The 23,002-nt window shown below is 36.8% G+C and overlaps 1 protein-coding gene across 1 annotated transcript; it reads right to left on the bottom strand.

The window, feature by feature from the left end:
• Nucleotides 1–1,831: 1,831 nt before the first annotated feature.
• Nucleotides 1,832–22,454, bottom strand: CMAS (cytidine monophosphate N-acetylneuraminic acid synthetase). Its single transcript, XM_027035711.2, has 8 exons — nucleotides 22,093–22,454; nucleotides 14,622–14,764; nucleotides 14,320–14,475; nucleotides 8,941–9,074; nucleotides 7,131–7,225; nucleotides 6,592–6,763; nucleotides 5,644–5,797; nucleotides 1,832–2,427 (listed from the first exon to the last, which is right to left on the bottom strand). Exons 1-8 carry the CDS (start codon nucleotides 22,350–22,352, stop codon nucleotides 2,237–2,239), a joined length of 1,305 nt encoding a protein of 434 aa, XP_026891512.1. The 5' UTR covers nucleotides 22,353–22,454; the 3' UTR covers nucleotides 1,832–2,236.
• Between the last annotated feature and the right edge of the window lie 548 nt (nucleotides 22,455–23,002).

Here is a 23,002-nt window from a genome sequence, read left to right as displayed (position 1 = left end):
GAGATTCAGTACTACCAGTGGGGCACTTGGGTTGCTCAGTTGGTTAAGTGTCTGACTCTTGATTTTGGCTCATTTCATCATCTCACAGTTTGTGAGTTTGAGCCCCGTGTCGGGCTCTGTGCTGACAGCATGAGGTCTGCTTGGGATTCTGTCTCTGTCTCTCTTAAAAAGAAATAAATAAACGTTAAAAAAAATTACCAGTTAAGTGTTCATATTTGTTTAAAGCACCCAGCAGCTCTGGCTCCAGGTACATAAGTATCAGGTGCTGTATCTGTCTGGCTGTGTCCATTTCTTCAGATTTTGGAGCGGTTGTTTGCTGTTTGACCTCAGTTCTCTGAGAGGTCCAAGAGAAGTCATTGGTTTTCAATTTGTCCAGTCTTTCTCTAAGGAAGGGACTGGTAATTTCTACGTCCTTTACATATCAGAGCTGAACGTTTATTTCCTTGACTAAGATTCCCTACTATTGGGAACATAGGAAGTAGTTTGGTGAGGACTGAACTGTCTCCTTATACTTGGCTATGGGTCACCAAAATGAAACAGGGACCACAGAATAATTGTAGTACTATAATCATATACTATGCACAATACTTATGCAAAGTATTTACTTCAGGAGTTACTCTGGCAGGAGTTTCAGGAATGAATGATTTGTGTGGTGATGAAAGGAAGAACTTGAGAAGAAGAGGCTAACAGAGGCATTGCTAGAGAATTGCACAGAATAGTTTAGTCGATTGGGGTGGAGGAACCCACAAGAATCAGTAGGAAATGAGGCTGGAAATATCAGGTTGTGTCCAGAGGACATTTGGACTGGGAAATGTTTTATCAAATTCTGTGGTCAGCATGGAGTCACTAAAAGATTTTGTAAAGGGTAGCAGCGAACATGTGAACAATTAATCTGGCAAAAGTATTGGATAAACTGAGAGGACACTGGGCTAGTAGTATCAAGGTTAAGAGTTGGTATCTGACAAGACATGAAAAGGTGACATTGAGAAAGGCTATGACATGAAATTTGAGAGGTACAGTCCAGGGATCTGGCTTATGAAACAAAGAATTTGAGGTGCAGTCAGAACTTACAGCAGAGACTAGATTCTGGAGTCATTGCATGGAGGCTACAGCTTAAACTTTGAATGTACATGTGGTTCTGGAAAGAACAAGAACTGGGGCTAGAATCTTTGAGAATGTGTACATTTAAGGGGAGAGGAGAAAATAAAGTCAGCAGTGGAAAAGCCAGAAAGATGGGAGAAAAAACTGGCACAAGATACAATGGAAATTAGGGTAGAAGAGGCTCATTTTTTCTCCCAACAACGTCTGGCCTGTAAGGTCAGACTCTGAACTGTACAAATACACCCAGTCCTGACAGAAGAAAAGAGCTTCCTGTGTGACTTGGCTTGAATGACTTGCTTCTTGCCAGAATTGAATTCTTTTTACAGGGTAAATAGATGTAAATGTTCCACAGGAAGTGGTTAGTGTTTATTAGGTAAAAGTCCACATTTATGAGATGACGCCTCACTTTCGGAATTTAAGCAAATAGGAGAGTACTTTGTGGTGGCTGTAAAATTGTGGTGATAGTCAAATTTTGTATATAAAATGATCCTGACCTCAGAGGTAACTGCAAATGGTTTACTCCAAACCAATATACAATCTTCACAAATATATGAATTTTTTTGGATATCTCTATTTGCATGTAGTGCACACTATACGTATACATACCTAAAGTACGATCAGATGCTTTATGTCAGGTGTTTAGTGGCTTGTTTCTCGTGCTGATTGCACGGTCAGTGTTTAAAGGAAATCATGGAATGTTTGGCAAGTCTCCTCTATAGCAACAAGACAGTTTTCATCAAGTTTGTGAAATGTAATTTTATTAATTAATAGAAGGGCATGTCTTACCAGACACACTGTCCCCAAATAAATAAAATCTCAGCATCATTAAAAGCACACAAACACACAGTTTTACAGGGTACAATACAAAGTCAATTTTGATGATATTCTTACTTGCATTTACTAAAAATCTGAGAAAGATTGTATTAATCTCTAAATAATTATCTTGCATAAGGAGAAAAGTAGAGCACAATTATTTCAGAATGTTTTGGAGTGACAATTTGCTTTAAAATATATTAAGATACATCACAGTTCAAATCACACTCTCTGTAACATTACAACATGGAATTGTACTTAATCAAAAATAAAAGTGGCTGAAGAAGGCTGTATACTTTCTTTCCTAACATTACAGTAATTTCTATTTTTGGCATGAGTTAATAACCTTTTCCATTAGTAGGAAAATGTGCTCTGCAAACTCTCGGAGGGCACCGCGGCCACCATTACATTTGCAAATATATCCAACAGCCTTCTGGGCGGTGGAACAGGCATCAGCGGGCACGCCACTTAGGCCCACTTTCTTCAGGCACTCCTCATCAGACACTTCATTTCCTATTGAGTAAAAGAAACACCAGTTGAATATTCAAGGAGACAAAGAATACTCTTTCTGTTAATGCAAAAAAGCAACCAGTAAGTACTTCTGGTAACTTAAATAAGACCTCAAGCACTCATGTAAGAATACCATGGGTGTGGTGGAACAAATATGTTCAAGTATTTACAAGCGTAATTGAGGTTTTTCCTAAGCACTTCAAAATAAACTCTTACCTGTTAAAAAAAGAATGGCCTATAATTTCTGATTGCCATGCACATTAGAATTACTAGAAATTCTATATACAAATTATGAATTAAATTTTTTATTTAAAAAAATCCTAAACACATGCAAGAACCCCAAGTTCATGTGGAATACTTTTCAATGTTTTGGACTATTTATCGGTATTTTTCTCTTTTCTCCACTCCTTCGTTTTTAGAGAGAGAGGGCTAAGGAATTCATAGACATCATGTTTTACCCCAAAACTCTTCAGCATCTATCTCTAATACATAAGTATATATTTCTCTAACAGATAAGTATATATTTTTAAAAAGTGACACAGTATCATCAAACTAACAATATCAACAATTCCTTAGTATCATCTAGTAACTTGGTATGTGTTCAAATATCCCCAGTTGTCTCAAATTTTCTTATAGTTGATTTGTTTCAATCGGAAGCCAAACAAAGTCCACATACTGCATTTTGTTGATATGTATTTTTACATACTTTTAATCTATAATAGTTCCCTCTGATTTGTACATCACTCATTTTTTAAATTAAAAAAAATGTTTATTTATTTTTGAGACAGAGAGATGAACATGAGTGGGGGAGGAGCAGAAAGAGAGGGAGACACAAAATCCGAGGCAGGCTCCAGGCTCCGAGCTGTCAGCACAGAGCCCGACGCAGGGCTTGAACCCATGGACTGTCAGATCATGACCTGAGCCTAAGTCGGACACTTAACTGACTGAGCCACCCAGTTACCCCTGTACATCACTCATTTGTTGAAGAATTACCATCACACTGACAAAACTACATCCTTTCTCAACCTGCCTGCTCTTCTCTCTCCCTTTCTTTTGTATTGACAGGATGAATTTCACAGGCTCCCAGTACGTTAGATTCACCATTCTGAGTATAATTATTACTACATCCAACTACACTAATAAAATGCTGGTTAAAAAAGAGTTTACTTGTTTTAAATCTGTTCCACATTTATCTACTGAAATTTTAAAAGTTATTAAATATGTTGAAATCTGAATTTTTTTCACTGAAAGATGATGAAAATTAAAGTTAGCATTTCTTTGCATAGTGTAACCCTTCAAACAAAGATGTATTTATTAAAATTTACTTACATAAGTGTTGATATTTTTAAGGAATATGTTTCTATACATTTATGTGACCGATACAAAATAGTGCTTTTAAAATAGTGATTTAAAATAGTGATTTTAAATCACTAATATTTAAAATAGTGATTTAAAAAAATTTTTTTTTTCAACGTTTTATTTATTTTTTTGGGGACAGAGAGAGACAGAGCATGAACGGGGGAGGGGCAGAGAGAGAGGGAGACACAGAATAGGAAACAGGCTCCAGGCTCTGAGCCATCAGCCCAGAGCCTGACGCAGGGCTCGAACTCACGGACCGCGAGATCGTGACCTGGCTGAAGTCGGACGCTTAACCGACTGCGCCACCCAGGCGCCCCTAAAATAGTGATTTTAAAATTAAAATTTGGAGTCCATTCTCTGTTTTCTTGTTTTCTAACCTCTGTTTTTTATAGTTTTTTTTTTAATGTTACATAAGTAATGCATTTTCTTGGTAGTAACATTTTTTTAAAATAAAGGCATAAAACAAATCAGTATCATCCTACTTACCAGTATTTATGGATAATCACTATATTATCACATATATAATTCCACAATTTACTCACATAAATGATACACACTGTTATTACTATCTGCAGGTACTATAATAGGCATTCTATATTATCTTCAATTTTCTTCCCAATGGCCTTATAAAGTTTGATTTGTGTTTATATTATATACTATATAGTATAAATAGGAAAACCAAGGCTTAGAGAAGCTCACTTAAGGTCATGCAGATAATAAGTATATCTAGAATCTGTTATACGTTCCACTAAAATTGTTTTCTTCTTACAAAAACTGGATCATTTTCTATCAAGGATTCTGTAGTATTCTTCTCCACTGAATTGTCACATGTGCTTCAAAGGCCATTCCTGAAGTCCTCAGATAACATGCTCCCACAGCATTTCTGTGTTTCTTCTTTAGAGGCCCATATTACCCTTGTAAATATTTATTTCTTACATGGCTTATGTTATATGTATTTTAATAACTTGTCATCAGTAATATCTAAAATTAGACATTTGACTGCATGCTCTGTAAGCAGTAAGTCCCAGCAACCAATCAAGCCTGCACATGGTATATTTAATAAATGCCGAAGTGAAAATCTTGTGATATCTCATCATATCCATTTGCATTATGCACTATTCCATTTTGTGCATATTCTATTTTTTGCAGGGTATTTAAGTGGGTTTTTTTTTCCTCCACTATTGGCACATTTGTCCAATTTCCTTCCTAGATTTGGAATTTAAGGGTTAACAGTAGATATATTTTAAAAGAGCAAAACTTATCCATGGTATTCTATATGTTAGGATAGGATAGGTATCTCATATTCCTATATGTTAGGAATCCGATAAGTACTTTGCCCAGATTATCTCATTGGTTCTTACAATAATAGATCTATGACATAGGTACTCTTGGCATTTCCAGTTTGCAGGTGAGGAAGTTAAGGCTTACTTTACCAAAACTGACTAGTCAGCAGTGTGGTCTGACTCCAAAGCATGTGCTAGTAATCATTCTACTAGGATACACTTGATATATACTATCAAACAAACCTCTAGAAAGATTGTTCCCAATTAAAAAAATTTTTTTTAATGTTTATTTATTTTTGAGACAGAGAGAGACAGAGCATGAATGGGGGAGGGTCAGAGAGAGAGGGAGACACAGAATCGGAAGCAGGCTCCAGGCTCTGAGCTGTCAGCACAGAGCCCGACGCGGGGCTCGAACTCACGGACCGTGAGATCATGACCTGAGCCGAGGTCGGACGCTTAACCGACTGAGCCACCCAGGCGCCCCATTATTTCTCTATTTCTAAAAAAAAAAAAAAAAAAAAAACCCAAAAAACAAACCCCTAGCCCACTTTATTATGGCTGAATATAAGACACCAACCAAGATACGCCACTTCTTTCCAGCACAGTCCCATTTCTTTTCTCCATTCATCCAGAACTGCTAGCTTGTCTGGTACATTGACTTCCATTTTGCAATCCAGTTTTAAGGAAGAGAGTGTCTGCTTTGAACAGGCCCTTTCTGAGATTAACCTCACCTTAAAAGAAAAAAGAAAGAGAGAAAGGAGGGCAAAATGAGAAAAAAAAGAAATCAACTATTTCATAATAAAATAACACCAGGTAAATAATATAAGTCACAAATGAGTAGTCTCCTGAAAGACCAATTAAGTAAAATCAATAGATATTTTAAAATGATGAATCTTTACAACATTGTATTTCTAATAGTCTAATAAAGACACTGTTTACAGTGGAAAGGATCCTATCTGTTGGTTAAAAAAATATAACATACATTGTCTGACACTAATTTAAGATTCTCCTATAATTCGATTTACCCAGAGGAAAGTCTATAACTTGTCTCTTGTGCTGCTTAGGAACACATATGAAAGATTTCTAGTAAATCTTACTAGAAACTATTTTAGCTTTCGTTTTTACAAATATACTAAATATTAAATTATTTTGAATTCAAATTTATCAATCATAAGAATAGGTTACATCTTAAAAATCCACAAGATATTTGCTTTTTTTTTTAATGCTGATAACTTACTTTTTCTGAAATTTTTTTTAGTGAAAGATCCTATGGGAATTACTAGATAGCTCCTATTTAAAAATAATATGTTTATACTTACTGAATAAATAAGAAATATTATTTGTTGATTGACAAATTTCTAATTTTATTCATCTAAAAGTATGATAATTTTCTAGTCATGTGAAGGCTAAATTTCAGATATTTTAATAGATAATATTAAAAATTTAAATCTCTTATTTCCCTCACACGTTCTTTGACCCTGAATCATCATCTTAAAAAACATCACTATATTCAGGGAGCACATACCTCAATACCACTTTTCTTTAATAAACTTATCCCAATAGCATCTTTTACATCATAAGATATTATTTCTTTTTGGTCTCCTGATACATAAATGTGGCCATTGGTGAGACATCCATCAATATTGCAAACCAAAAGTTTTATCTCCTTAAGCTTCTCTTTGCCAAAATAGCCATATCTAAAAGAAACCAAAATAGACCTCTGAGTACAAGTACAATACTAATTACTCCCTCTCAACTGGCTAATACCAGTAAACGTAGTAACCATTCCCATTCATTCAAACATTACCCTTCACATGTACACTTCAGCTTCTAGTGCAAGAACTTTGAGTACAGTGGTCTAACCAGACCATGTGTTTCTCAAGTTACTGAATAAGCCAACTATAAGTATACTTTACGTGTAGGTCTTCCTCACATGAGCAAACTAATTGCAAAGATCCTAAAATGTCTGGAGTACCAGAAATTAATGTCTAGAAGCACAACTCAACGTATCTACTAAAAATATGTCAGGGTCCAGTGCAAAGGCTATGCAAGTCTTGTTTTTACCTTAATACTCTCTGTTCTGCAATAGGCCAGTCAATATCCACATCTATGTCCACACTGTGCTCAGCTCGCATTTCGTAGTATGCCATTTTTCCACCCTAAAGATAGTATAAATGCCATGAGTACTGTTTTTAACATTCGTTCACCATATCAGAAAGTTTCTTCTAATTAGAACAATGAATTCATTTCTATGATACTGACAAAAAAAAACCCAGTGAAATCAGTGACTTACAATAAATAACTGTTCTCAGGGAAAAGCTTTTTGTTTCCTATATATTCAAACTATACACTATAATATTGTTCAAATTCTATGTACACAGTGCAAGCTTCCCATTTTTCTTTAAGTAGATTTCTATTTTAAGACTGAATAAAGCAGAAATACCCATCTTCCAATATTCTGACCATGAGGAATTTTCTAGAAACCCCCTAACTGTATCCCGTTTTTCTGACAGTCTCTCCGGTCATCATCCAAAAGCAGCATAAATGTTCTCAGAACTTATGTTCCAATTTGCAACTGAGTGGCAAGACAATGGAGGAAAAAGAACTGTAGTATCTATTGTACAGAATTGTCTTAGATCCCTGAACTACAGGGAGGGTAGACAATAACTGTCTGGATCACACGTGGGCAAAGGGAGGGACAGTTTCCTAATTCTGGGATCTGGGGGCAAGGAGGGAGGCCTTTCCTATGACTGTGATAATTTGAATGTCAAAATCAATTACCGGGAAATTTCATTTTTTAGAATTCTCAGTCTCTTCATAAATCTTATGATGATGAGACACTTCATTGTTCTCTACCTTTTAGGAAAGGGTCAAAACACAGTCCCCTTAGCAAAGAGTTTGGAAAGGGTGATATCTACCTGTGTCAAACCTAATTTTCCTGAGTACTCAAACTTAACTAAACAGTCTACAGTTTGCTTAGATACTGCCAGGAGACTGTTAAAAATACTTTTACCTCAGAGCATGAGTCACATTGGAATTTTTACTACAGAGAGTAGAGGGTTTTTTAAATGCTGATTTTGAGTAACATAAGGACCTGAATCCAAATCCCAATAGTACCACTTACTACCTATTTATGCCCTGAGCCAAGTACTTCCTTTTCCAAGCAGCCAGTCCCTCCTCTGTAAAACTGGGCAGGAATGTCTACTCTATTCCAGTGCTATGGAGATTACATGAGATAACCTATATAAAGTGTTTGGTATAGTCCTTGGCACACAGTAAGTGCTGAATAAATAACTGCTATTAACTAAAAGGAACAAATGGTATATGATGTAACCATGTAGGCTCTAAAGATATGAGAGACGTTCCCAGCCCTTTATTTTAAAATGAGAGCAATGAGACTCAGAACAGATTAAAATGTACACTCAAAGCCACACAGTTAAAGAGAGAACTATAATCTGGCTTTCCTGACACCCAGGTTGGTGCACTTCCATATCTAATATATTTTTTGTTTTGTCTCTTTTTGAAAGCAATAGATTTTTATTCAACTGTACAACCAATGTGACAGTAACCAAACCATGGATTAAAAACAGAGTTTGAATGGAATAAAATGGAAGTTGGGACACATATACAACATTTAATATTTGATTCATTTCTCAGTTGTAGCAGAGTTCCTTGCATATCTACTGAATGGACTCCAAAGATTACTTTAGCGTAAACCTACAGGATAAATGCCTCAGATAAATCTTATCGGTTATATCCTTTCCTCTGGGGATTGATACTTTTCTTTATGAACTGTGCCGTAATTCTTCCTTAGAACTGAGGAGGTATACATACAAAATGATTTAAAAGATCTTTGCAAAATGAAGACACAAACCTGTAAATAACCCATCTCTATCAAATGTCTTTTAGCAAAATAAAATGAGCCATTTTCATATAATTCTCCATCCCAGTCTTGTCGACGAGGTCGTTTAGCTGGATTCAAATTCAGAGGCTCAGTCACTTCACGAACTAAAAGCAAAAAGCTATAGTAAGTCTACATTCCTTTGAATACTGAATATTCATTTAGTAATTAAAAAAAAAACCTGAAAATGTAAAATATTTTTCTATCTTGATAAATAGCTAAATAGATTTTTTAAAGGAACAAAATCTCTAATAATGCTGATGATTTATCTTTGCTAATTATATTTGATAATTATTAAGCAATACGTAATAATTATAATTACTTTATACTACTTATTATCTAATCATAGAAAAATAAAGTATTTTATAAATGAACTCTGAATAATTGAGGTTTTAAGGCATTTACACAAATAAAATTTTCTGGGGGGCACCCAGGTGGCTCAGTTAAGCATCTGACTCGTGGTTTTGGCTCAGGTCATGATCTCACAGTTCCTGAGTTCGAGCCCTGCATCAGGCTCTGCACTCACAGCACAGAGTCTATTTGGGATTTTCTCTCTCCCTCTCTCTCAAAATTAAATAAATAAAGATTTAAGAAAAAAAAAACTAATATAATATTCTGGGAGGACATCAAGGCAACCTTAAGGTAGCTTCAAAAGGGCTGAACTTGCCACAAAATATCCTTATTTAATATAGGAGTGCTTTAATCTATTTCTCATTATTTGCTTCTATAGAAATACAATGTATGTGTTTATATAATGTGGTTGAGAAATTACTTTCATAGAATTATTATAGAAAACTGAAGATTTCCTCATTAAATTATTAATACTTTTATGTTGATAAAAATGTTTGTATATTACTCTTACCAGAGTTAAAAACTATACTAAACATAATAATAAATACTATTTACTTATTCTTATCCTTGGTAATGAAGGCTCAGCAATATCAACAGCAGTGATTATAACATGATGTTACAGATGGAGCCCTCAGTACTGGGAAATAGGGATCCTCTTGCTTTTTCACTGTATTTTTCCCAAAACTGTGTTTATGGATGTGTAATGATATGCATCATGATTGTGAGTTTAATGCTGGCGATTCCTCAGAATCTTTCTTTACTTTTGGCTGTCATTATCTGTGTAACGGCTTTTAGAAACAACTTCCACTTACTTCCTTAACTAAACCATCCTCTGTTCAATTCTACCCCATCAGTGTTTGATATAATCTATGAAAAGTATTCAGCAAATATACATTGGATAGCTAGCTACATATAGTATAGTTTTATAGGCAGCGTATAAATAGCAATGAATATGGCTCCCTCTCCTCTCTTGGAGTGTGCAGTCTGGTGGTGGAGACAGGCAATAAACAGACTAGAGAATTCAAGTGGCAGTCTGAAGAAAAGCAATGAGAGGGGCAAGTCTTTCTTAAGTGAACAAGGATCAGTGGCTGTTTTCTCCCTAGGGATGTTTGCGGACTCTGAAGAAGTGAGAAAGATCAAGCTTGGCATAAGCAGAGGAGCTCTACTGGGGTAAGGAGAACCCAGAGGTTTGTCATGGCCCTTTGGACTAGAATCATAGATTGTCTTCTGTAGGATCCCAAACACAGAGCTGGTTCTTCCTACCCAATTACTCCCCTACAGGACTTCTGCTGAGTGTACTGCAGCACAAGAAGCTAGGGATGGGTTGCAAGGCTGGGCTTAGAGGTTTTGTGGTGCTTAGATCCTAAGGTCCTGTTAGCATGGGGTTATTACTAGCAATACATACAAGATCTATCTCCTGGCAAGATACCTGCACTAAGAGGTAAAGGGAAATTAAAGGTTGAATCCAGCACAACTCCTAACTGGATCAAAGTGGCTAGCTCCATATTCCATCTGCCTGATAGAAGAAAGGGTGTGTCCTTTTGGAGGAAAATAATATATTCAGTTGACCTTTGAACAATGCTGGGGCTGGGGCACCAATCCCCCACATGATTGAAAATCCACATACAACTTTTGATTCTCCCAAAACTTAGCTCTAAGAGCTTACTGTTTACCAGAAGCTGTACCAATAACATAAAGAGTCAATTAACCCATATTCTGCTTATGTATTGTACTGTTAAAATAAGCTAGAGAAAAGAAAATGCTATTAAGAAACTCATAAGGAAAAGAAAATACATTTACAGTACTGTACTGTATTTATTGGAAAATATCTGTGTATAAGTGGACCTGTGCAATTCAAACTTGTGTTGCTCAAGGGTCAACTGTACTCTAGTCTCTATGTCAGGCATATAACAAAATTTGAGTCATGATGAAGAGGCACAAATACATTAGCCATAATTAGAGAAAAACAGTTGTAGAAACAGAACTATAAATGACTCAGATGTTGGAACCTGCAATTGAGAATTTTCAAATAAATATCATAAATATGTTAACGGTATTAGAGGAAAAGATTGAAAAACAAAAAAAGATGGAGAATTTCAACTGAGAATGTAATCTCTAAAAAATAACTCCAATGTACATTCTATAAACATATATCTGAAATAATTCACTGGACAGGATTTACAGTGTACTACATAAGTCAGAAGAAATGATCAATGAACTCAAATATGTCAACATAAATTACTTAACATGAAGCACAGAGAGAAAATCAACAAACGATACAGAACAGACTGTGAGAGACAGGCTTAAAATTGTTTAAAATACACTTAAATCTGGGTCCCAGAAAGAAAGGAGAGAGAAAATGTGGCAGAAGACATATTTGGAGAGATAATGGTGCAGAATTTTTGCAAACTGATGACAGATATCAACCTATAAACATGAGAAGGTTAAAGAATTCTAAACAGGATAAACACACACACACACACACACACACACACACACACACACACACCCCACAGCAATACAAATTGGGAGTCAACTCTGAAAAATTAAGATACAGAAAAAATCTTAAAAGCAGGGGAAAGGGAAAAAAGACATTATATTTAGAGAAACAATGATCAGAAAAACAGCTGATATCTTAAAAGAAACAATGGATGGTAGGAAATAATGAAATGAAACGTTAAAGATGCATCTTCAAAAGGATAACATCTTACAAGTGCAATCTTAAAATGCTGAAGGGAAAAAGGTAAATCAAAATTTTATATTCAATGAAAGTACCCTTTCAACATAAGGATGAATTATAGACATCTTTCAACAAACAAAAGCTGAAAGAAGTTGTTACTAACAGGTACACACTGTAAGATAGAAGCAGAGATAAGTAGAAAGAAATGAAGAATAACAGAGAAAGATAAATATGCAGGTGGAGATAAATGATAATTTTAAAATAATTTTTAAAATACCATTAATTGCTTAAAATAAATACAACCACAATGTATTGTGCAGTTATAATATATAGAGAATTATATGTAACAATAATAGTACAAAACAGCAGGGGCTAAATAGAAATTTACTTTTGTAAGGTTTTTAATTATTTGTGAAAATACAAATTCAGGCAGGCTATAACAAACTGAGGGTACAAAGTGTAATCTCTAGAAGAGTGATGTTGAATAGAAATATAGTGTGAGCCGCATATATAATTTTAAATTTTCTAATGGCTACAGTTTAAAAAGAGTAAAAAGAAGCAAGTGAAATTAACTGTAATAGTATATTTAATTTAGCCCTATGTATCTAAAATGTTTTTTAACATGTAATTAATATAAGAATTATTAATGAGATGTTGCATATGCTTCTTTCATACTAATCCTAGAAATCTAGTATGTATTTTACACTTAATGCATATCTCAATTTGGACTAACCACACTCAAGTGCTGACAGCACGAGAGGCTACTATATTAGATGGTAAGGTTCTAGCATGATAACAACAAAAAAGATTACAAAAAGTTATACAATATGAAATAGAAGGATTTTTCAAATATTGATTAATCCAGGAGCATGTTTAGTAGTAGTGATTTAATAAACAAGGAACATAAGAACAGAATCATAAGAAATACCATTCTAGATTAGAATCCTTGTTCTTAATAGCATTCTGTTTTACAGTGGTTCTAGGAAAATATATGACAAAGACAAAGCTCTTATCCCTAACATTCACGTCTCAGTGTTAAAAGATATTTATTCAAACATTTCTAATTTTCTTAAAAATACTTATGGATATATTTTATATGGCTTTGTCATCTATTTAATGTACATATTTCTTGAACTTCTTTAATCATATAGCATATGAATCTCAATATTCAGTTTAACATTGGGCTTCCTTGATTTGCTTCAAAAACTTGTTTTAAAGCTTTAATAGATTCTTCCTAGAAATTATTTCCTCAGAAATAAGAACTTCTGGGCCACCTGGGTGGCTCAGTCAGTTAAGCATCCGACTCTTGATTTTGGTTCAGGTCATGATCTCACATTTTGTGAGATCGAGCCCTGCATTGGGCTTTGTGCTGATGGTGTGGAACCTGCTTGGGATTCTCTCTCTACCCCTCCCCAACCTCAAAATAAATAAAGAAAAACATTTTTTAAAAAAAGAAGTAAGAATTTATGAGATTTGGTAAATAAGTTCAAAGTTTTATACATATAACTTAACATAGAACCTGGCACAGAGAAGATACTCAATAAACATATACTGAATGAAGTCAATCAGTAAGTATATTTACTGGTACATTTTATTGGTTTGGATAACATTCATATGTTGAGATAGAAGAGTCTTATTTTCAGTCCTTCTTTATCCTCTTGATTGCTCTGTTTTTGCACTGTCTCCAGTTTCACTGCATCTTCCTTACTATCTCCTTTAAATTACACATGTTAGAGACAATTAGGCCAGCTTTCCTATATTCAACAAATGTCAGGGCACCTAACAGAAATCACACTGCCTTTCCTTACGCATGTTCCAACACTTCCCTATTTGTTGTTCATCCTATTCTTTATTGCATATTTTACTAGTTTATCTAGCTAGAAATCTGGCTCCAGCTAAATACTATGGAATTCTTCTTATACAGGAGTTACATATTTTGAGAAGTAATTCTACAATTCATTCTTAAGGTCCTCCAGAACTTTTTGGTTGATTTCTATTCCCATGATTCTAATATAATTTAGGAATTTACCAAGCAAGTCTAGGACAAAGAATTATTTCACATCTAGAAAAAAATGACATGCCTGCCTGCCTCAAAAGGCAAATACTGTTAAAACGTCCATTTATAAAAAGTTAAAGCAAAGAATTTGGTCTGTCTTGTTTCAATAATCACAAGACTTAGAACTGATTATAAATGTCATTGCCTATTACAGTTAAGAATCACGTGGTCTCTTTTACTGCTCCCCTCCTGCCTAAGGATTATTTACCTATGAAAAAGCTGATTCTCCATAAAAGCTAAAATAAAGACTGATATGACAGATTACCTCCTTTCTGAATTTCACTCCATCGAAACTGATGGCGTCGCACAACAGAGAAAACAGAATCGTATCCTTCTTCTCGAATCATTTCTGCAACTTTTTGAAGGTCAGTGGGATGTAAACACGGAGAAGTTGCTTGAATATTTCCCACAATGTCAACCTCTTAAAAAGACAAAACAAATGAAAAGAACATCAAAGTTCTTTGCGAGAAATAAAAGATCTTAAATTCAAATGTGAAAACAAGTCTTATGAAACAATTAGCAAGTTAGAAATTACATAACATCTTGAATAAACTATCAAATTCATACCATTATGATAATTAAGAAATTCTATGATGGCATCTAGTGAGGTAGAACTGTCTTTTGAAACTTCAGAACTTCTTCGATGAACTTGGGCACCAAATTGTTTGGCCACATTCTCAATTTCATCATGGTCTGTTGAAACCCACACACTGTATGGATATTAAAAAATAAATATAAAAAGCCAAATCATTAAAAGTAACCACTAAAGATAAAAAGGAGCTCTGCAACCCCAAAATACAGCTTATGTAATATGAGAGTAGTTTTTATGCCATCAAAAAATAATTGCAGAGCTGAAGTATTATAAAATTTAAAGAATTATAAAGTATTTTGTATATAAACTTTAAATGTCTGAATAAAAATGCAGTATCTAGTTTTAACATAGAGAAGGTGAAGGTAGGATGAGAAGATGGTAAAGACAGTAAAAAGAGAACAGTAAAAGCAAAATTTATGTCACTAATGGAAATATTTGTTTACATATAGAAATATTTATATTTGTATTATGCATATCATTTAAATAAATGTTATTTATATAGCCCTAGATTTAGTTTTATAAAATTGGAAAAAAGTGATATTTGGTATTTTTAAGGCTACTGGTATATTAAGTAAAACAGTAGTGGTAAAGTTCAAATCTAAAGGAAATAAAGAAGACCTTCTTCTTATTCCTCATTCAAATCCAAATTACTTGGTGAAGGATTTTAATATACTTGCTAAGAAAAAAATGGATTTGGCTTTGCCAAACATTGAAGCTGAAAAAATTTCAAGCTTAGAAGCAACTAAAGGCCCAAGTCTAGGCTCAAAATAATCAGGCAATCCAACTCTCTTGTTTTGCCAACTAACAATGGGTATACTGTAAAAATAGGAATACACAATCAACTGAGTTATACCCATTGACAACAATTACAGACATGGGAACATGACTCAATGGACTCTGGGAAGTTTAACTTAACTGCTCCTTTAACCACTTCTTACACAGTTCCCCATTTAAACTTTGTAAGATGATGACTAGGGGTAAAATGCTACTTTGGGGAAATGTGCTAGTCTCTATTGAAGTTAAGTATCCTGGACTTTTACAAATTTCCTTTGCTAGAAACAAAAGATGTGAATATTAATCTAGCCACAATGTTTTTAATAGTGATCTTATACAAAGATAGTTTAATGGGGGCGCCTGGGTGGCTCAGTCAGTTGTGTGACTTAGGCTCAGGTCACAATCTCATGGTTCATGAGTTCGGGCTCTCTGTTGTCAGCACAGAGCTTGCTTCGGATCTGCTGCTCCCCACCCTCTCTCTGCCCCTCCCTGCTCATTCTCTCACACAAAATTAAATAAACATTAAAACAAAACAAATATAGTTTAACGACTTACAGTCTTTGGCATATGCATTTATTTTTCTTTTATCACCTTCCCTCAACATCTACTGGGGGTAAGAAGAACTGCATGTTTCAAATGTCTGTCCTCAATTGTCAAGAGTGAAAAGAAAGTGACAAACTAAAGAAAAATTTCTAACATCTCCAGATTTCACTTATTAATATCAGTTATTCCCTTTAGCCTAGTAAACAAGATGAGCCACTGGCTAGGGGTCAGGTGTCTCACATTTACTGATGTCACTCTGTGCATCTCCCAAATGCATATTCAAATCTGAAATATTTGAAGGCAGATTTTTACTGGAGAAATGTCACAGTCAAAAGTATATAACAAAGTACCAATGAAAACCTAGTTTTAAATTAGAGAAGGTGAAGGTAAAATAAGATGGTAAATACAGTAAGAAGTGAACAAGAAAAGCAAAAGAAATCTAATTTATGTCACTAATTGAAATAGATCACTAAAGTTGTTTACTTTATCATTCTGATTTTCTGTAATGAAAATTCAGCACCACAGACTCCAATGATATTTTTGAAATGCTTAAAAGATAAATTAAAAATGGTAGAGGTTTTGGAAGAGGTTTGCTTGTTTTTCTTTTCTTCCTTTTATCATTCATTCATTTCTTCATTCATTAAATGCTTACTGAGTGTCTACTATGTTTCAGGTCCTATTTTGGACACAGGAGATAACAGTCCATTTTCTTAAGAAACTTTCAGTTCTCAACCTATCGGTAGAGACAGCAGCCAACACAGTACTCAAATTCCCTTTAAACCATCAGGGAAAGAGAAGAAAGCAATGACCAACCTCTCTACAATGCTTTATTCTTACAAAGTGTTTTTATAGTGCCTGCTACATAACATGCTCAATCTATATTTGTTAATAAATTAAACAAGAAATGGTCAACAGCATGGGATCTGAAGGAATGGGTTCAAATCCTGACTCCACCATGTTAGCTGTATGACCTTAGGTAAAACCCATAATCTCCCTCAGCCTCGATTTTCACTAAAATGCAGGTGATATAAAAAAAAAAAATACAGGTGTAATAATAGTAATTACCTCATATGGTTGTTATGACAATTAATACAAACCACAGCACACAATAAATATTTCATAAATGTTAGCTATTTGGTATAATAAAATAGGAATGGTAATAAAGGAACATCTACATGGTCTCATTTTTTTTCATGTTTATTTATTTTGAGAGAGAGCATGAGTGGGGGAGGGGCAGAGAGAGAGAGGGAGAGAGAGAATCCAAGCAGGCTCAACGCTGTCAGTGTGGAGTGTGGACGCTTAACCGACTGAGCCACCCAGGCGCCCCTACATAGTCTCATTTAATCCTCACACTGGCTCTGTTGGAAAGGGAAACTGAAGTTCTGCCTTTACAACTTCAAAGGTCCAAATGTCTAATCTGTATGTATGAAAATAGCATCCCATATGTAGACTTAAAATACAATGATCATCATTTATTAAAGGGACTACGTAAGCAGATAATTTTCTTTTGGTTTAAGGGAATCAGAAGAGGGAGAGCAAAAAAGAAAGAATGAGCAAGTGAATAAAGGCCTAATAAAATTTAAAACCAGTACAGAGTAAATGTCAAAGCCTAATGCTAATGGCTTTAGCCTCAAATGAAGTCATACAACATCTAACAGGATGAACAGGAATATCAACCCTGAAGCCTACGTACATTATTTCAAATCATAAACTGCCATTTCATGGACAATACAGCACAGGCCTGTCATTAATCATAAATCCACATCCTAGAAATGAAACTTCATGTTTGTTTTTTTCCCAAGTATGTTAGGCAACATTTACAAAATCTATTTACTCTGAGGTTTACTAACACAGCACTGGACCACTGTTGAAAATCAGGCTCTTATAAACTCATCTCAAACAATAACTTTTTACTAACTGAAAAATTATCTCAGCATTTTCCTCAACTGCTAATTATCCAAATTTGTATGCAAAGTTAGTAACTTGGAAAGTATCGTTAACTTTGACTCTGCGCAGGACAGAAAAATCTACCTCAATTACTACATCATGGTTTTGAACCAAATAATCTCCAAAGCATCTTCCAGCCCTGAAAAACACAATCAGGCAGCTATAATTTTCTTCAATTCCTTCCTAGGGTAAATATTTGTCAAAGAAAGTAGAGGTCAGGGGCAGCAAGGTTGCTCCAAACTTGGGACTGTAGCTTTAGAATAAATCAATTAAATCCAAATTAACACACTTTAATTGAGGTTCTAATACATTAAGCATACCAAGACAAATGAGTGCCTGCTCACAAGAAACTCTTCAACCTGTTAAAGAAAGGGTCAGCCCAGGCCAAATCTGGCTCACAGCCTGCCTACTTCTGTTAATAAACTTTTAATGGAATACAGCTATGTTCATTCACTTATGTAATTTATGGCTATTTCCACAACACACAACAGCAGAACTGAGCAACAGAGACCATTCAACCTGCAAAGCCTAAATTATTTACCATGTGGCCCTTTACAGGAAAAGTTGGGTGGACCCCTGAAATAGAATAAAGCCACAATTCCATTAATTCTTCAAGGTCAAAGCATGCTAGTATTAGGAAGAATTCTGAAGATAATTACAACTTTCTCATTTTACAAGTAAGGTAACTGTGGCTCATGGAAGAGATGAAGATTGTAAAAACCCTCCATACAAGGGGAAAACGTCAAGGATGGATCACACACTATATAGAGACACTATTCTAAGGGCTGTGTATACCACTACCTCATTTAATTCCCTCAGCAAGCCTATGAGACAGATAATTAAGTCCATTTTGCAAATGAGGAAACTGAGGCACAGATGTTAAGTGATTTACCCAAAGTTCCAGTTAACATGTGGTAAAGCTAGGAATTCAAATCTAGGGTCTACGACTGTACTTTGCTGCAATAGTGCACACACTAAAGAAGGTATGAACAATGCTGCTATGTGCAGAAAACAAAGGCACAGTTACTTTCCATTGAGGGGATCAGCAAAAGCTTCAGTAAGGAAGTAGTGCTATTCCATTTTATTACCTTTTTAAACTTTCCAGATCCCTAGAAATGATGCCACATAGCAGACAGCTATGTGAACTAAACAGTAAAATCACATTATTATATAGTATTGTAAGTTTGAGAAGGCAGGAGTCAGATTATGCTCATTTTGCTGGTTAAGGAAAATACTGGTTTTATGTCTTCAAATTCTATTACTAGTACAGTAGCAGATACCATAGGTGGCTGGAAGTATAAAATACCATTCCTATTGTCAAGATGATTATACTCTAGTCTAGATGTATTACATAAAACTGGTACAGAAAAAGTTCTCAGGAATCATTTATTCTTTCATGGAGTTTTGTACAAATGCATTTTAATAAATGGAAACAGGAAAATCGCTGCTTAATATATACATATATTTCCAATAATTTCGTAGCAAAATCCCCTATGTCTGCTATAATGGCTATCTGTTGGGTTTTGACTCCCACCATCTATTGCCCTTTGGTGATCATATTCCAATTTCTCTCTTGATGAAACTGTCACATGGTGCTTTAGGGGGCGCTCCATCACCGGCTCCAAGAGTGGAAGGGGCCACTAAACTGTACCAATACAAGCGTTGTTTTAGCCAAAGTGACTGGCTCAAGGATGACCCAAAGAGACTTTAAAGCTGCAAAGAGGGCAGCTCTTTTCGGCTGGACTGAAACCTGGAAGGATAGGAACAGTAAAATAAGGGGATAGACAAAGCTGGACACTAATGCAGATAAGGTCAGGTTTAATTTGTTAACGATGGCATAAACTAACTCAAATTCCTCCCAAACAAAGGCTGGAGACTTCTTAAAGGCGGGTGTGTTAAGGCAAAGGTATCGTGTCGGGGCTAAAGGAGGTCAGTCCTTGTGACTAGACCATCTGGATTTGTCAACTGGTGCTTATCCAGATCAGAAGCACACTTCTAACTTTAGGATGGGCAGCAAGGTGCAAATTGAAGCAAGGTGCCCATCAAATTTAGGCCCTTAATTTTCCCACAGGGACTGGGAGGGAGTGAGAGTTACCTACTGGGATGTTTGCATTTCAAAGAGCTCTCAGGTCCTTGAGGAAACAGTTTTGGATGGTAGATTTACATTCTGAAGCATGGTGAAGAGGGCTGTAACTGAAAACTTTCTAAAGTAATTGTTCTGAGAGGGGGTTCAGAGGCTCCCTGCCTGTCACCAGGTTGTCCCTGGAACAAACAGTAAATTCTCCTGGCAGCATTGAGTTTTCTCAGCCATCTTAAGGGGGTTGGGGGGCTGGGATTATCCTAGGAACATGGCCTTAAGCTGCTAGAAACCATACTAGAGTTCAAACAAGTTCTTCCGCGCCAAGTTGTTTTTCGGTACTCAGCATAGCCACCTGACACCATAAAGGGAGAGCCTATCCAGAAGACCAAGAAATAGAAGATTCTGGTGATGGAGGGCACTGGCACCATTCCCTTACCTTGCTTGATTTGTCTTGAAACTATTTAGCGACACCCAATATGGTATATATTGTTTGTATACCGCCTGTTTCTCATTATAATGCAAGCTCCTTGAGACTAGGGACTGAACCCACTGCTGCTAGTGTTACAACCTCTGGTTAAGGACACAGAACAGTGCCTGTCACTGTAGGTAGTCAATAAATATTTCCTGAATGAATAAATCGTTCTTTGCCTTTGAATCTCACTGTACCTGCAACAAGCCTTACCTTTTGTTAAGCCAGGTTGAAAGGAGTTTCCTGACATGCTACCTAAGAGTTGTAAATGAGTTTTGTTCTTAATCTACTGTGAATGTAAGTTTTGATCTCTACTTCATTGCACAGAAATGGCGTATCGCTGTTGTCTGGATGCACCCTCTCTCGGTCCTCTTTTTTTCCCCCAGTGTGCACTCTTTGTAGGGATGAAAAAATGTCCAAAGCCTGTGAGCTCCCCAATGACAAGAACCATGTCACTTCATCTTGGTGTTTCCTTAGGTGTCTATGGCAGAAATTAGGGCTCAGTAAATGTTTCCTGAATTGAACCAAATCCCCAAGTCCTTCCCTATCTCTGCTTTGCACACTTCCTACTACACTACTACATTAGTGTTATCATCTGGGTGCCTGCCCCTATTTACCTTGCTCCACCCAGGGCTTCGTTTGGATTAAAACATTTAAAAAATTCGTAAATTCTTACTTTGGGAGTATCTTTTTTTAAACAAGGCTAGTTTAATGAAAATCATTTACCCACATATTAATGTGGGCAATTAATTTGCTCCAAAAACAATCACCTCTTTAAAGACCAAAACCCCAGGCATCAAGAAGTTACAATAATTTACTTTCCACGGTAACAAACTGAAGCACAATTAGCGTGAAGTTACTATGTGTAAACTCATTCCTGACACTGAATTCTATCTTCTTTTATGAATGACATCAGCTTGTAACTCCTGACCAAAATGGCATATGGTAATGGCTCTGAATGATGAACAATTAAAACTGTCTTTAGGGCAGAGAGGTTCCAAAGATATGATAAAAACCATTTAGAAGCATATCATAAAACAGCCTGCTGTACGTTTTCTCACTATCTCTTACCTATGTACAAATGTAGGTAGCTTTTCAGATTGTGCTGACTCACAGGCACATAGCTTGGAGTATTTTTCAAAGGTCATAAAGAGATCTCCAAGCTGAGCTTGAAACTCGAAAGCCTTGACACCTCACTCCATTCATGAACCCGATGCCTCCCTAATCGATCGGCACCAAGCGGTTATCAGAGGCTGAGCACCAGGGGAACCCCAATGGCCTCTGTCTACAAGAGTTCACATATTACCGCAGACGTTTCATAGGGGTGGCCTCCTTTACCCTGTGAGTCAACCAGGGCGGCGGATACGGTTGAAAAGGGGAAATCTCCCCTTTTACGCAAGGCATTCTCAAGGGCAGGGACAGGAACTGTCCCAGGTCAAGACTATTAGCAGCTACGGAACAAGGAAGAAGCTGGAGCACTTCCTCCCTGGGCTCTCAACCGGGGCCCAGACAGCCCGGATCTTGCACACCCCTTCTAATAACAATTGCCCTGGGAGCCCCAGTTCTGCCAGCGGCCCGGCTCCCCGTCCCGACCCCCGCCCAGGCCGCGCCGCCCACTCTCGCACATGCGCACCTCTGGAAGACCCCCGAGTCCAGGGCCGCACGCAGGACCCAGCCAATAAGCGGGACCCCCGCCAGGTGCTTAATGTTCTTCAGGGGGATGCCCTTGCTGCCGCCCCGGGCCAGAATTAGGGCCGCCAGGTGCGGGGGCTTCTCCACACCTCGACCCTGGCCTCCGCGGGAGTTGCGCTGCAGTTTCGGCGGCCGGCCCCGGGAGGGCCGCCCCCGCGGGTTGGAGACGGAGGTGGCGGCCCCCTTCTCCACCGAGTCCATCTTCCTCCCACGCCTTCTCCCCAGCTTCTCCACATCCGGGAGCTCTTCTCTCGCTACCTCAGCTCGGCGCCGCCCGATCTCCCCGCCCGACAACTCGCGGGGGTGGCTGTTCCTGGCCCCGCCTCCGCCAGGGGCCGCCCCTCGCGAGGCACGCCGGGAATTGTGGTCCGGGGCCACCTCGCCTGGATCCACAGGCCAAGGAGGCTCGGCCAGGGCGGTCCCAAACACACGCCAGGCGGTGAGAGTTGAGAGATAACTGCAAAGAAGTTCAGCTTCTAGAGGGAGGGGGTTGACACTATACGGAGGTGTCTAAAATAGGCAACATAGATTATAGATTTATTGCTAAAGAACTTCCCCACTTAAGAATTGTAATGGGTTTCCCACTGCGCATTAAGATGCACCCTGACACAAATCAATCTTGTATTTTAAAATTACGTTTTAAACATATATCTTTCTATGTTCCTGACTCTTTATTTCCAAGAGATCACCTCATCCGAATGTCCCACAGGCACATTAAATTCAACGTGTAAAACCTCAACTCTCCGTATGGGCTCAAACTGCTCCTACCTCTGCATTTTCTATCATCATCGCTAAACATCTAGTATCAAAAGCTTGGAAATCAACCTTGACTATTCCCTTGCAATGTAGTA

Source organism: Acinonyx jubatus, chromosome B4 (genome assembly GCF_027475565.1).
Source record: "Acinonyx jubatus isolate Ajub_Pintada_27869175 chromosome B4, VMU_Ajub_asm_v1.0, whole genome shotgun sequence".
Lineage (NCBI taxonomy): Eukaryota > Metazoa > Chordata > Mammalia > Carnivora > Felidae > Acinonyx > Acinonyx jubatus.
The sequence above is the reverse complement of the archived record's forward strand: the minus strand, read 5'-3'. Positions and strand labels throughout refer to the sequence as shown.

Excerpts from the sequence above, each read along its gene's own strand:
- CMAS (XM_027035711.2), bottom strand. The coding sequence starts at position 22,352 with ATGGACTCGGTGGAGAAGGGGGCCGCCACCTCCGTCTCCAACCCGCGG. Across the intron at positions 14,476-14,621 it reads ATTTCTTAATTATCATAATG|AGGTTGACATTGTGGGAAAT; the intron begins GTATGAATTTGA and ends TGTCTTTTTAAG. Across the intron at positions 7,226-8,940 it reads TAGAGATGGGTTATTTACAG|GGTGGAAAAATGGCATACTA; the intron begins GTTTGTGTCTTC and ends TACTATCTTTAG.